Raw genomic sequence first — 14832 nt, forward strand, 5'->3', positions numbered from 1 at the left:
GTCAGGGAAACCTGTGTGGACACTATTCCACAAAGTATTTTATCTGTAGCTGGTGCTGCTGGAAGGAGAGGATTTGAGACCACTGTCTGTGATTTCCTGTTGGGTTGTAGCAAAATTATTCCTTCAGATTGGACTTCTGCCCTTCTTCCCTGGGAAAGAATCACAAGGCCCAGTGTGGAGAGGTCACACAGATCCCTCTTGGAGGCCATGTCAGCAGGGCAGGGAGTGACTGGGAGGGTGGCTTGTCAGAAGTGTGATATGTGACATGAGCCCTATTAGAGTGTTGCAGCAGCCTTAGCTGTGACTGGCCCTGTGCAGGAGGAGTGTGCACTTGAATTTACCCTTTCCCTGGAGCTGTGGTCCCTGAGAGCTGCTGTCAGCAGCTCTGGAGCACCTGCCTTCCAGTACCTTATCCTCACCAGGTGGTATTTCTGTCCCATTGTGCATTTGCATAAACAAAGTCAGAATTGGGCTGTTCCAGCTCAGTCTGTCCTGGTGCTACCTCCTTAAGCCCTGAACAAGCTTCTCAGGGTACTCAGGTGCATGGGAATGAGACTGGGAATGCACTGAGATTCTGGGAATGAGACTCATGAGGTGCTCAAAATAACACAGTTCCTAGCAGTACATGCAGTCACAGGACAGTTGTGTTGAGCTGGGCTTGCTGCCATTGCTGGGGCTCACATGAGGATCCAGGCTCTTTGTTGCTTGGGATGCTGACTGAATGTGATTTTGGCAATATTACCTTCTTTGGTGGGGTGCTAGAATATGTTTCAGGTCAAATAGCAACTAAGGTTGACTAAACCTTAATCAGGCTTCCAGTGTTCCCATTAGCCATGTTAGAACAGCTTTGGGAGAAAGTCAAAAATGTTCCATACAAGCTGCAGTTGAGTGATCCCACCTACCCTCTCACGAGGAATATCATGATAATATTCAAACCCTTTGAGGATCCTCCAAGAAATTCTGGGAATCAGCATCTCAGCCACGTGCACAGTGAGACAAGACACAGTTAATGATGTATCTTTCTGTTGATGCTCGTAACCTTTATTGGTCACTGTGAGAAAGCTTATACAGTGAATTCCCTTTCCTCCCTCTGGTTATCTTGAAACTTGTGGAGTGTTATGATTTTATTTATTTCTTTTCATGTAACTTTTGCTTACATGAGGCATTTGTGGCAGTTCTCATGAGTGAATAATCTAAACCAGCAGAAGGACTCTCTTATTACTGAAACCCTGTCTATAGGAGGATTCATCATGGTCTTTCAATGTTACACAAGTTGTTGGTTTTTTTTCCTCTGCTAACCTGTTAGCATTTCTTACTGCAGAGGAAAAGCCTCGAGTCAAAAACTCATTTTCATTTTTACCAAGTTCGTGTTTTCTGTCTCATGTAAGTAAGATGCAGGCTTGTGGATACCTGAATATTAATAAAACTTAAGATTTTGACTTTAGGCAAATACAAGAAAATTTAATGCAACAGACAGGAGAGAGGTTCAGCACAGATGTCTAATGTGTTAGTTTTATTAAAAGATGGTCTGTCAGTGCTAGCATAAGAAATGGTCTTTAAAAAAACATAAAATAAATAAATAAATAAATAAATAAAAATAGGAAGAACTTTCTGTTGAGAAGCTTAGAAAGCATCTGGCTTTCATCTTGGGAGGAAGGGATTCTGTAAAGCATTCTTCAGAGCAGGAGATAGGGAGGTTCATCCTAATTTCTCCGGGAACCTGCAAACCAAACATGAAATAAATGTCACTAAATCTGGTTTTGTCTTGGTACGTGTCACCATTGTCAGCAGTGCTTTTGAAAAACCAATACTAGGCTCAAATTAATTGCATTCTCAAACTGTGTCTTTTGAAAGACTTAAAGAGAAGCTGCTCCTTCCCTGTCCCATGGCAGGGCCAGGTCTGTGCTGCTCAGTGAATGGTTTAACAGGACTCACCATTGCATCCCATCCCGCTGAGGGAGCCGATCCGATCGATCCTCCTCCCAAAACAGCCAGAATCTCTCATCATCCTGGGCATCTGCAGCCCCCTCAGTCTCTTGAGGAAGGGCTCCCTGTAGGACAGAGGGGGGTTGGGTGCAAGCCTGGCTTCAGCCTTCTGGTTGTCACTGTCATCATCGAGTTCTGATGGGATCTCCTCCTGGATTTTGGGTTGTTGCAGGTCAGAATTGGACTCCAGGGCTTCCATCATTGCAAACTTGTCCTCCAGTCTCTCCAGCAGAGCCTGTAAGAGAAGGATTCAATTAATGAAACTCATTGTTCTGTGGTCATTTGCTAACTCTTCCAGTCATTCTGTTCTGCATTTATCAATGGTCCCATAGCCCACTCTAGAGACGGACAGGTTGGATCCCAGCTTTACTGGTGGTCACTGGGTGCTGTTCTCTGCATTATCTCCCTGTTCACAGCAATTCCATCTATGGGAAGATACAGCTTCACCTTGTGGGCTGGATGAAGCTGCTTACCATGGTGTGTATCTTACTGGCAAGTTTAGATGACATTTTGGCAGAGAAGAAATTGCAAGATGTGGGTTGCACAGGGAGGTGGAACTCAGCCCTGGTGGTACACAGGCTGGGAGAACCTCTAACCACACAGCCCACTCCCACATTCTCAGAAGCTGCTGCTTTGTCACCCCTGGTTATTTCTCACTTGGAGAAGCTCTTAGTGTTTTCACTAATCTCTGCCTCAGGGATTACAGGATTGCTACTCCTTAAAATAACTGAAAATTCCTCTATGGTGGATCCATGCCTGATGTGTGATTGCTTCCATTCTTTGAAATTTGTAAAACTTTGTATGTCTGGGGTCAGATAACCTCCTCAAGGGCAGCTCAACCAATTAGAGGAATCTAATTGCCCATCTCTAGAATATGAACAGAGAGGAATGAGCCTTATGGCTTGCCTGACTGTCTGCATTTGGAAGCCACTCTTCCTCGATGCTGGAAACAGCCTAGAGGCAGCTTTAGGTTCAATTGTCCTTATCAGCTCAGGGAGTTTGTTCTTAGGGCCAGAGAACAGCTTTGAGAAGTTGGTCACTGGTGCCAGCTCAAGGAAAGGCTTGAGCTTTTAGATCCCATTAGTCTCAAGCTTGCTTTGTGCTTTAAGAATTGATTTTGTCTATTATTTGTTAAAATTCTTAGCTGGTGATTTTATAGCTCTGTAAGCTTTTCTGCATGAGCCATACTAAATGATTTTGTTATTCCCCTAGTAATATTTCAAAAAGTTTGTCTTTGGGTACTCCACCACCTCATCTCTCACGCATACACAGTCAGATCTCTCAAATTCACAAAGCTAGAGCCATATGGCTGCCCTATGGAGCAGGGATATAATACAGACATATATTATAATTGTTAGACATATATATCTATATTATTAGACATATAATATATGTCTAATAATATAGACAGAAGGATAAACAGGACCCAACATCGAAGTTTTCTATTTGTTCTTTTGCTGATCATTTTTTACTTCCCTGGAACTTTGTTCCCAGTAGGATGTATCTTTTAAATAAAAACAGAAACACCAAAGCAGACATCCTGCAACATCATGATTTTGGTTCCCACTACTGCCCAGGAGCTCAGATGATCCCAGCATGGGAGGATATTGCCCTTCAGAGCTTCTCTGAACCCCTTTGGAGAGCTGAGCCTTTGTCCCCTGGCATGTGATGGCTGCTGTGGTTACTGCAGTCCACTCATGCAAAAGGGAGACAAAGCACCACCTCACACCCTGCTGAGCACCCCAAAAGTTTAACCTTGCAAAATGAGAGTCCTCACCTCCATGCTGGCCAGTTCCTTGGCAGGGCTGAGGCTGTAGATTGGGTTGGCTCTGCTGGACTGGAGCTGGATGAGCAGCAGCAAGAGGAAGCCATAGAAAAATGAGCTTTTAGTGTCCATGGCGCTGACTGCGTTGGCAATAGGGAAGTTCAAGCTGTTTCTTCTGAGATGTCCCTTCAAGTCTCTCTCTTCCTTGTCCTGTTGTCTCTCTTCTGAAGCTTGTCTTTTATACTCTTTGGGTGATCCCTGCTCCCTAGGTTATCAGTGGGTTTATCTTGGGCACATTCCAGTCCCACTGTAGGCATGCAGCTCTGTCAAGGGAAGATTCCCTTTATTAGCTGTCATTAGGCAGCAGCTGCTGTTGCTGAGGAATGTATGTCACAAGTCAGTGATTTCATGTCACTCCCCCTCCTCTTGATACCAGGCGCTGTGATTACACAGTCCAGTTGGAAATTCTTAGCAATTCTCTTTCAAGAGACCCCTATGGTCAGATTTACAGAGATGGGAAACAATCCCAAAACTGCTCTCAACTTTGCTCAGTTAGAAGATTTCTATAAGGAAATTGCCTTTTGCAGGGGAAACAACAGGCTTTCAGATGAGTTTTTGGTGAAGAGTCAAGAATGAAGATAAATGGACTTGCAGGACAAGCATTGTGCACACTTTCCTCCTATATATGGAATATGTGCGGCCACCACATACCACAGAGTGTGCTGAAAACCCCAGATTTGGGCCACTTCTCTTTTCCTGTTGCTCTAGAGGTGATATCACTGCAGAGACTTTGTGTTTGTGTGTTACCAACAAGGGCAGCACCTCGATTCAGTGCAGGCTGACTGGGGAGAGCCCTCCACGACACCGGCGTCCGTACCACTGAAAAACTAATGTTTACTGACAGCCAAACCTTTAAATTGTGGGATTTCCTTAAGCATTGATGGTAAGGCTTGCCCCTGCATCAATAAAATTTAAAGAACAGGCAGCCAGATTCAGTGATAATCTCCTTTTACCGTCATACAAGAAAGAAACTTGTTCGATGAGAACTTAATTAGAGAGATTTTGGTGTTATTCAGAAAGGTAGAAGAATCTGTTCCAAAGAAAGAATGGATGGATTTGTGTGTATGTATGTTTTGTGATGATTTAAAACAAAATTTTTAATTTAATATATTAAAGAAAAAAATATTTACTTGTTTCTTTAGGTGCTTAAAATTAGCTAGAAACTACTTATTCTTAAATGAACAATTACAAAAGTACAGAAATGCTTCAAATTTCTCTTCCACTTTGTCCATATAGTATAACAGAAATCCCAAAGAGTTCTAAATCATGAAGCAATGGCATTTTTTTGCATTTTCCTAATGTTTCTTGTTATTTTAAATTGAAACAACAAATGTATGAGTAAGTTGAATGTCAGTCTAGTAATACTTTGTTGACTCTTCATATGAACATAGATTTTGAAAAAAATCTCCTGAGTACACTTTCAAAATAATAATAATAGAATGATAATTTTTCCCCCATGTCTTAAATGTCTTAATGTGGTGTTTATGTACAAACATGTCCATGTACTCTTCACATGATCAGCTACCAAAATTATACTAGAAAGGACGTTCTCAAGGTTGTGAAGTCATGCTATTTTTTCCTAATGTAGCCCAAAGTCAGCCCAACTCTATGTTCTGACAAAGCTCTTTATTATAAGAGCTCTCTCTCTTTTTCCTCAGTGCTTTATTTTTTCAGAGCATGGAGGCAATACTAGTTTTTGTATTACTGTGTTCTCCAACACTTTCCTATTTTGTGCTTTTAAAAAAGAACTAAGATCCTGATAGCTTCTTTTAAAAATTAACACTATACTGCAGTGTCTGTATAATTTATTAATTAGTTACAAGTATTCTCTTTGTGCTGCTCCTGGTGTGTGTATGTTTGTGCCAAGGTGTTACTTTGTTTTGTAAACTGCAAAAGCAGGAGAAGACAAACTCGAATTATTCATTGATTTTTGAGTGTCCAATTTGTGAAAATTAGAATCTGTTGTTGTTGTATTTCTTGTTTGCTTCATTTCATACCCTCCCACGAACTAAGTATTCTCTAGTGCTCTCTATGTACAAAAACATTTTGTAGCTTGTTCTGAGTTTTCCTTTGTGTCTGTTTTTATTTTTTTTTCTGTACAGCAGCCCCTGAGGCACAAACCCAGCAGCAAGAAATTGAGTGACACAATATTAATCTCAGACATGAAATATTTTTCTTTGAGGGACTTATACCTGTGAAACAGTCTAATTTTCCAGGATTTTGGTCACTAAGTCAGCCCCTGAGATAGTCCTTGCTTTACTGGTTCATTCCTTTTCATCTTTTGTGTTCCATGGCAGATAAATAAGATGCAGAAGCATGACTTCAGCCTCAATAATACTTTTCTAAGGCAGGAAGCTTTTGTGCTCTATTCCATATACAATGTAGTAAAGTGTAGAGATGGGGTAAAATAACTGCCTGTTACAGTGGCAGTTGTATTTTCACAGCCAAATTCTGCTCTCAATTATCACAGTTCTGCCAAAGCAAATGGAGTGTAACGTGTCAGAACTCAGCTCATCATTGTTAAAGCTGTAAAAGTCACTTGTTCATCTCAGTGTTATCACCCTGGTAAATTAATATGAGCTTTAGGTTTAGAGCTCAGCAGTGGAGAGTCAAGATTTACATTCCAGTCTAAGATTGCCCATGCTCAACTGGGCATTTCCCTGGTAAAATGTTTGCCTTAACAGGGCAGCAGATTCTCCTATAAAGCTTCCTGTGACTGGTTTTAGGGTTGGGAACCTGGCACACCTCCCCTGTACCCAGGGTATGGGATGGGAGGGGTGGTGACATGAGGCTCCTTTAGAGCAGCTCTGGTTGCTCCCATCAGAGAGGCAGAGCACCAAGGGTGTGCTGGCAGCCTGTGTGTGGATCCTGTGATGAGGAGGATGGACTGAGCTCAGCTGAGCTGGCATTGCCCCTTCCCCAGCACGATGATTTTATGTCCTTATTTTTCAGCCCTGTAAGGCTAAGGGCTGTACTGGGGGCTGGCTCCAGGTGGGTTCCATCTGCTGATGGATAGATCTGCCCTGAGTGCTGCCCTGACCTGCTGCTCATCCTTACAGAGGTGCCCATTCTCCTCCTGCCATTCTGTGCTGGAGTGTGAGCTGTTTGTACAGAGCTTCCTGTTCTGAGAAAGATGCTCTCCTTTCATCTCCCAGTTGAGATGAAAGAAATCCAAAACCCTTGACAAAACCTTTGACAAAACCTTTGACAATATTATGCCACACCCCACTCAGCCTCTCTTTCCCTGCACGTTACTTAGATTGAGAAGAAAACGAATAGATGAAGCCATCAGACAAGAATCAAAAGTGAAATGTAAAAATGTCCAGAGTGGCCATCCTGCAACTAAATGGTGCTCACTTTTTTCCAAGAGGAGAAATTTTTTCCATCCTAAACACGGATTGTTTCCCGGTGATGGTAATATATTATCTATGTGTTGTGGCTGCCGTTTGCCTTGCAGGAGCCTCCAGGCTCAGTGCAGGCTGCAGGTAGCCCGGACAGGCTGCAGGTAGCCCGGGCAGGCGGGGGTAGCCCCGGGCAGGCTGCAGGTAGCCCCGGGCAAGCTGCAGGTAGCCCGGGCAGGCGGGGGTAGCCCCGGGTAGGCTGCAGGTAGCCCGGGCAGGCTGCAGGTAGCCCGGGCAGGCTGCAGGTGTCCCGGGCAGGCGGGGCCGGTGCTCGGTGCGCGGGGCCATTGGCGTCTGTCCCGGGTGCTGAAGCCCTCCCGGCCCTTGTCCTGCAGCTGCTGCCAGGTGTGTTTTAAGGCACGGAGCGCCTCTGTCCTTAGGAGTCCCCTGTGCCGGTGAGCCGTGCCAGGCCTGGCGCTGACACCATGGCACAGGGCTGTGTGTAGGACATTACCTGGCGTTAACCCCTCGAGCAGCGCCCACCTCCGGGGAGGATTCTCGGGTAGCAGCAGTGCAGCAGTGGGGAAAGGCACTCTGCTGGCTCACTGCCGCGGTGCCAGAGCTGGCAGTGCCACTCTAGTGCACTGGAGGGTCACTGGTACAGTCCTGGAAGGATGCACCCTCCATCCTTCCTGCTGCTGCCAGCCTCCAGCAAAAGGCGCTCCGGAACGGGGGAATGCTCTGGCCAGGATCGGGGTGGAGCCCTCAGAGCAGAGGGAGAGGAGAGCTCTGGAGGGGATTTCTATACCTTCTGACCATTGGCTAAAACCACTCAAAAAAAGCAGTGTAGGCTTGGCACAAAGTTTATTGCCCCGTACCCGCTGCCGTGCGGGTCCCAGGGCAGCCTGGTGGCGCGGCTGGAGAGTCAGGAAGCTCTCGGGAGCCGGTCCCGCTTTCAGCTTCTCCACCTGCTGCACAAAGCAGCGGAAGCAGCGCGGGCAGCGGCGGGGATGCCGCTCGAGGCTTTCAGCGGAGACAGCGGCGGCTCCCGGGGCTGCCCCGCTCCTCTCCAGCCCAAACAGCAGCACAGTGTCTCGTTCTGGGGGGCAGGAGGCTCATCCGCCGGCTCTGTCCCTCCCCTGGCTGGGGAGGAATGAGCCAGCTCCGCAATCTCCTCCTCCCGGAGCTCCCGCTCTCTCCTCAGCCCCGGCCACCGGCTCGTCCGTCGGGCCGCTTCCCCTTCCTCCTCCCGGAGCAGCGACCGCAGGAGCTCCTGGAGGGGACAGAGGAGCGGCAGAGAGCGCGGCTGATGCGCTTCTCCCCGGCAGGACGGGTGCGGGTGGCGGCGCTGGGAGCCCCGGCCCCGCTCCCTGCAGCTCCGCACTGCGCTGGGAAAACCAGCAGCAGCAGAGAGCCGGGATCTGCATCCTATCCCTGTCCCCGTCCCCGTCCCTGTCCCTATCCCCATCCCCATCCCCATCCTCATCCCCATCCCCATCCCATCCCTATCTCTATCCCCATCCCCATCCCCATCCCTATATCCCTTTCCCATGGATGTCTCTCCTTTTTCCCAAGCTCAGTGCCTCCTGTCACATCCCTGCAGGAGCCGAAGTGCTGCATTGCACCCTCTGGCTTCCATAAGGGAATTGGTGGCAGCTGTCTCCACAGGTCACCCTTCAGGACTTGGGGGTCTTCTGAGTGCAGCAGCTGCTCCAGAGGGAGAAATCTGCCCTCAGTCATACTCACTGGCTGTTCCCGTTTTTCCAGTGATTTCCTCTCCCTCCACTCTGTGTCACTTTTAAGAATGAGTTGATGCAGTGAGAGAACCTTGCACTTTCAGCCTGTTTGCTCTGGCTCAGACACACAGGAGCTGAGAGCTGGGCTGATTTCCCCTCCAGGAGACTGAGGGATGCATCATTTCTCTGGGCAGGACACAAGTGAGAGGAATTGAAAGTGTTCATCAGTCTGCAGCAGCTCTTGGGACAACAGCTTTTACTTCTCAGTACACAAATTTCTGTGCTATGTGAATAGATTGGGGTTTAGGATATTTTCCTTCTTTGCAAGTTCCACTAATGATGGTTCTCTGGCACTGTCAGCAAACCCTTCCTTACCCTTGTAACTCTTGCCTCTGTAAGAGGCAGAACAGCAGACAGGATCCTTTCATTCTTCTCTTAAAGCATTTTCACTAAGCCTCTGCCTTCTGCCCTCTTCATTTGCTTAGAATGGAGGCAAACCAACAATATCAAAGGGTGTGGGACAGTGATTTTTGCATCCAGCTGTTTTAACAACTGGCAAGTGGGTTTGTCTAAAACAACATAGCAAAGAACATGGCAGAGAAAATAAATCTGTGTTTTGAAAGCACAGTACGTGGTTGAAGGAAGATTATGTCAGGTGAAAGGGATATTACTGATGGAGAATGAAAGCAGATCTGGGTGAAGATGTGCATTATCCTCAATTTTGTGTGTACTGAAGACAGGAGTGGAAAGGGGTAAAGCAGTGAGACTGAGCAGGATCTGTGTGTTGATCAAGGGCAATAAATACAACTGGCCCTCTGTTAATAAGCTAGCCAGGAGTGAATCTTGGATGAGACCAGATCTGGACTGCTGCCTAACATCACTTAAAATCAGGTACACCAAAAGCACACATATTTGAGAAAGATATCTGAATATTTCTTCCCATGTAGGAGTACTTTTATTGGAGGCTTTTCTCCTCAGCAGCTCCTGTTGCCCTGCTCTGTAAATTCATGCACTGCTTCTTAGCAAAGGTTGAAATGGCACAGCAAGAGATGAGCTTCCCTCATCTGACTGGCATCCTCACTTCAAAGCTTAGCTTTGATGAAATGCTAATAGAACTCAGCAAATTGCCTACAGTACAAACACACCTGGCTTCAGTCCTGGGGATCTAATTATAGAGCCTTTTATGTGAAATAAATTGTTCTTGCTTTGAGAAAAGTGCCTTTTTAAGATGTTCCCACAAAATGCCAGGTGATGGGATGGCACATTACCAGCTTGACCACTGTAATTGCAACTCTTATCTGTTTCTTATTCATCTTCTGTAGGATTCTGTTCACAAGTGCTCACAGCTCAGACTTCAACCTACTCTGACCTCTGTAATTTTTCTGCAAATAAACTTCAGTATGTTTCATTATGGACTACTCCATCATTGGAGAGCTTGTACTCAGGGATGTCTATCTATATGGCAACAAATATCTGTCCAGTGCATTTTCACAGTTGCTGCTGCTTTGTTAATAAAGTTAACTTAAACAGATTAACTAGCAAACAACACAAGGCCTAACCAAAAATGTTAAACAAAGAAGCCTTGAGGATATGTTTTTCAATTTTCTTCTCAGTGCTTTGAAATACCTGGATCTACCTATGGAAGAGTAGGGTGCCTTTGAATTTTCTTCAAAGAAAGATAGTATTGTTAGGGGGTTGGTTTTTTTGTTTGGTTGGAAGTGTTTTGTTTCTTTTTTTATTTTTTTTAGTAGGATGAGATATATTACTAAAAAAAATTTGTTTTCCTTGTTCAGTGGCAGATCTAAATGCAGAGTCAGTGCTTTCTAGTGATGTCTGTTCAGAGAGCTGCCCTGTGTTCAAATTATGGGTCAGAGACTTGGGGCTTTGTGACCTGTTTACCAGAGAGCAGCTCTCTGAAATACCCCTGAATTCCAGCATCTAACTGCAAACCAGGGCTCTATTTCAGGAACAAAATATGAACAAATCACACAGCAAACCTTGAAGCAAATTCATTACATTATGGAAAACTCTTTACTACCTGTGACATAATGAGACTTGTTTATTAACACATTCAGTGAACAAACAGTACAAATGTAGTTTTCTGTAATTAATTTTCAGATAGATGTGCACAAATAACTACTCTGATACAAACAGGCACTACAAGGTGTGTTCTGTTGGCCAAGTATATCAGGAGAGAGGTTGCTGCCTTTGCTCAGCACATCATGTAGTAGGCAAGGGGTGCTTTGAAAACCCAAAGTCAATCCTGTCAATAAAGAAGATGAATAAGTAATAGAAAGAGAAGTGTACAGAATTTCACACATGGAAATTAACTGTCTTCTTACTGTTCTAGTGGCAGATTTAGCTGCATTGTTATGCTTAGTGTTTGTTTGGACTGAAACAAGTATCCCTGGGGAGCTGGTGACAAACCTGATTTTCTAAGACAAGAAGAAATGCTTACAGCTGACCCAGAGGAAGGAGGGAAAGCAGGTACAGCAGAGGTGAGACATTCACAAGTTTCAAGTCTATGTCTGAGGACAGCCAAATCTGAGGAAGGTAAAATAATAAACTGTGTTTGTGATAGGAGGGTGAAACTTACTCTAAGGCACCATCTCCTTGAGGCTGAATTAACTCTGCTCTTTTGCAAATTCCTGCAAGTTACACATGAATACTCAGACCAGCAGCCTCTGGCTTTCTCTTACCATAGCAGGGTCAGCATCCAAGTCCACTGAGTGACCCAATTCTGTCTAGTCTGACACCAAAACAGCTCCTGGGGAGACCCTTTTTGTTTCTGCCTTGGTATCTACGGGACAAACTCAGCAGGTCCCTGAAGAATCTCTGGATCACTCCATCCCCCAGGGAAATGCTCTCAGGCTGCTCCCTGGGGTTTGGGCTCCACTGCAGCTCAGTGCCTTGCTGGTCAAAGGCACCTGCTGGGATCAGCTCATCTTGCTCATGGTCCTTCTCTTCTGAGACCAGGGGATGCTCCAGGTCCTCATCTAGCAATTTGAACAGGCTCTGGAAAAAGAGAAGAGAGGAGAAGGAGAGGTTTGGGAACTCTCATTATTTCCATATAAGCCACACTCAGTGCTAAGTTTGTTTCTGAGCTGCCAGACTGCCAGCTAAGTCTTTCCTGGAACTGAGCATATGGGATAAAATGATGAAAAAATTTGAAAAAGGCCTGATAAAGTGTGAATAAGGAACAAGAGGAAAATAGTTGATATCTAAGAAAATTAATGCAATGGCAGGAGACATGCTGAAATTGATTCTGAAGGAATATGTTATACATTTCTTTGCACACTGGGAGATTATTTCATGTGACTCACTAGTGCAGTAACTGAGATGTTTTTTCTTAATGAATTGGAATTTCTGCACAAAAATATACACATAGGTACACATACACATTTTCTCTTTTTCCTATATTCTGTACCTGTGTAGTCACAATCAGAGGCTGCATTGCTGCACAACTGAGGTGAGCAGGAGATCCTGCAGGTACAACCCATTAATTCCTTTTCAGCTAAAACCAGGAGGGACATGCAAGTGACTGCTCCAGGGCTTTAGATCACAGTCCTTCCAGAATAATTTCTTTTACTCCAAAAGCTTATTGGTTCACTCAGTCAAGGATGACCCTAAATGTACAATCCCCTAACTGAACTCACAGGGAAAAAATTCCCCAAACATTTTCCTTTCAATTGCCTGATGTGATTAAAAATTTAAATCCAGTGATCAATGGCTTTATTTTCCTCTGTTTAATAACTCTGCCTGTCTCAGCATTCCTGCTGTCCTGATGTCTCTTTAAGATGGGATTGGAAGAAACAGATGTGTCTAATTCCTAAAGAAGCATCAGCTTCTTTCAGCTCTATTGAGCAGCCAGTCACTTACCTGTAAGCTGGAAATGGATCTGGCCCCTGCCTGGTTTTGACTGACAATGAGCAGCAGAAGCAATCCAGGGCAAAAAAGAAGTTTCAGATTCATGTTTGGTGTGTCTGGTTCCTCTTCCCTTAAGTCTCTCCAGTTCAGTGCTGCCCTGTGTCTCCAGCTATCAGCATTTATATCTTCCTCCAACCCCTCCCAGATCTACCTTTTGAGTTCCTGCTAGTGCAAGGATTGGTTTGAGGTTTTGATCTGGTTTCATCCACCCAGGAGGAGGAGGAAGAGGAGGAGGAGGGAAGAAATAGTTCTTTTTTCTGGTGTTGAATTAAAGGAGCATTTTCCACTTAGGCAATGCAGCATCATTCTGCTGTCCTGGTGCCCCTGATGTACAGGAGTGAGCACAGCTCAGTGCTCCTTGGGCTGACTGCTAAACTTTTCTTTTTCATCCCGAGAAAAATAATTGTGAGAGAACTATAAAGTGAGAAAGGGAGTGAATGGCACCCATGACACATTCACCTGGCTCCTTTGTCACTCTGAGGCACCATACCAGAGGGGTGGGCTGAGAAAATTTATTAATACTGTGTAAGAACTGTCATTACATAATAATGATATCATAACATAAAAATATAACTTATTAGTATTATGTTATTTACTTAAGATATGAAATAATGTGATTTAGAGAAGAGGGGAAAAACCAATTATTGCAATTATGACAGGTTGCAGTGGTTATTGAATGGCAATGAGTGTGGCCAAAACAAGGTTGATGAGCACAGACAGTTCCTACAAGGCTTAAGTTGAGGAATAAATTCTGCTTTCCCTGGATCCAGCTTAAAATTGTTCATTTATGTGATCTCTCTCAGTCTATTGCACACAATATATATTAAATCTGCAATCAGTCTGAAAGGAAGAACAGGCTTGAAATTTGGCTTCACTGAAAAATTGAAATGCAGTAATGCTTCTTGCCCTTTCATGGCATTTTTGCACACATGTGATGCACACAGTTAAAGGCCATCAAGCTGGATCTACAGGGAGGAAATGGAAATTAAGGACCATCTGGCATTTTTCATCTGATATTTGAATTACTGAAAGCTTGCAAACCAGTTTTCAGTATCAACTTGTTGGTCCTGGAAGCTTGAAAAAACAATTCTGCGATGTGCCAGCAGGTTTAATGTTTTCAGTGTTTTTTTCATGTGCAGATCAGTTTGAGGCATAATTTTAAGTGTCTCTAGAAATGAATGCTGTAAGCAGACAGCTTGAAAACATCCCTTTGTGATGTTGTTATATTGTTGGGGTTTTTTTTGTTGCTGATGTTGGTGAAAACCATATTTGATATGAATGTCATTAGTAAATGAAATCATCATCCTAGAGGTTGGAGGTGAGTATTTCTCAGTGTAACAACAGAGTAAGGAAAGGTCAGGGCAGTTTCAGGTTCATCTTTTGTCCTCTGCACAAGCCCAGGGTTGTTTTGTTGCTTTGATTGGCTGCATAATGTGGATAATAAATCTTCTGGACCTCAGGATCTCTGAAGCTGTTCATACACAGTCCTCATCTGCAGTGATAATCTGGACATTAGTGAAATACAACACTCACCTATGACTGTGCTGGTGAAAGAATAATTAAGGCTGGACAGCACTTCCAGAGGTCTGTGGTGCAATCTTGTGCTGAAGCAGAGCCAGCTAAGATGAGATTTCTCAATGCCTTGTCAAGTGGAATCTTGAAAACCTCCAAGAAACAATGATTTACTAATATCTGCTTGGAATTTTTCCTGCTGCCATTTGTGTCATTGCCTCTCATCCTAATGCAGCTGGGTGCTGTCCATGAGCACAACAAAAGGATGTTCCACCTCCCCAAACAACAACATTCCATGTGATTGTATTCCAGAGTGCTGCATAGCCCAGACAGCCAGGGCAGTTCAGGTAACCCACAGCTGGGCTCACATCACATTTTGTGCAGTGACAGATAGTTAGAAATAGAAAATCATCCAGCAAATATCTCTGCTTTACATCACAGATCTTCTCAGGGCTCAGACAAGCATCAAACTCAGTGTCTGAATATTCAGAGATTTATCACTGAG

At 44.5% G+C, this 14832-nt stretch overlaps 2 protein-coding genes across 3 annotated transcripts; both read right to left on the reverse strand.

Moving 5' to 3' along the window:
* Positions 1 to 1010: 1010 nt before the first annotated feature.
* Positions 1011 to 3965, reverse strand: NPPA (natriuretic peptide A). Its single transcript, XM_079326492.1, has 3 exons — positions 3764 to 3965; positions 1936 to 2221; positions 1011 to 1720 (listed from the first exon to the last, which is right to left on the reverse strand). The coding sequence occupies exons 1-3, from the start codon at positions 3881 to 3883 to the stop codon at positions 1704 to 1706; spliced, it is 423 nt and encodes a 140-aa protein (XP_079182618.1). The 5' UTR covers positions 3884 to 3965; the 3' UTR covers positions 1011 to 1703.
* Positions 3966 to 11013: 7048 nt separating this feature from the next.
* Positions 11014 to 14481, reverse strand: LOC306812162 (C-type natriuretic peptide 1-like). Of its 2 annotated transcripts, XM_079326477.1 has the most exons (3): positions 12768 to 12880; positions 11588 to 11903; positions 11014 to 11151 (listed from the first exon to the last, which is right to left on the reverse strand). In XM_079326477.1, exons 1-2 carry the CDS (start codon positions 12858 to 12860, stop codon positions 11598 to 11600), a joined length of 399 nt encoding a protein of 132 aa, XP_079182603.1. In that variant the 5' UTR covers positions 12861 to 12880; the 3' UTR covers positions 11014 to 11151; positions 11588 to 11597. The 2 variants fall into 2 exon arrangements, 1 of the variants encoding a protein (XP_079182603.1); XR_013776808.1 differs by lacking the exons at positions 11014 to 11151; positions 12768 to 12880 and adding an exon at positions 14349 to 14481 and having other exon boundaries at positions 11774 to 11903.
* Between the last annotated feature and the right edge of the window lie 351 nt (positions 14482 to 14832).

Source organism: Erithacus rubecula, assembly GCF_903797595.1.
Source record: "Erithacus rubecula genome assembly, chromosome: 24".
NCBI classification, from domain to species: Eukaryota; Metazoa; Chordata; class Aves; order Passeriformes; family Muscicapidae; genus Erithacus; species Erithacus rubecula.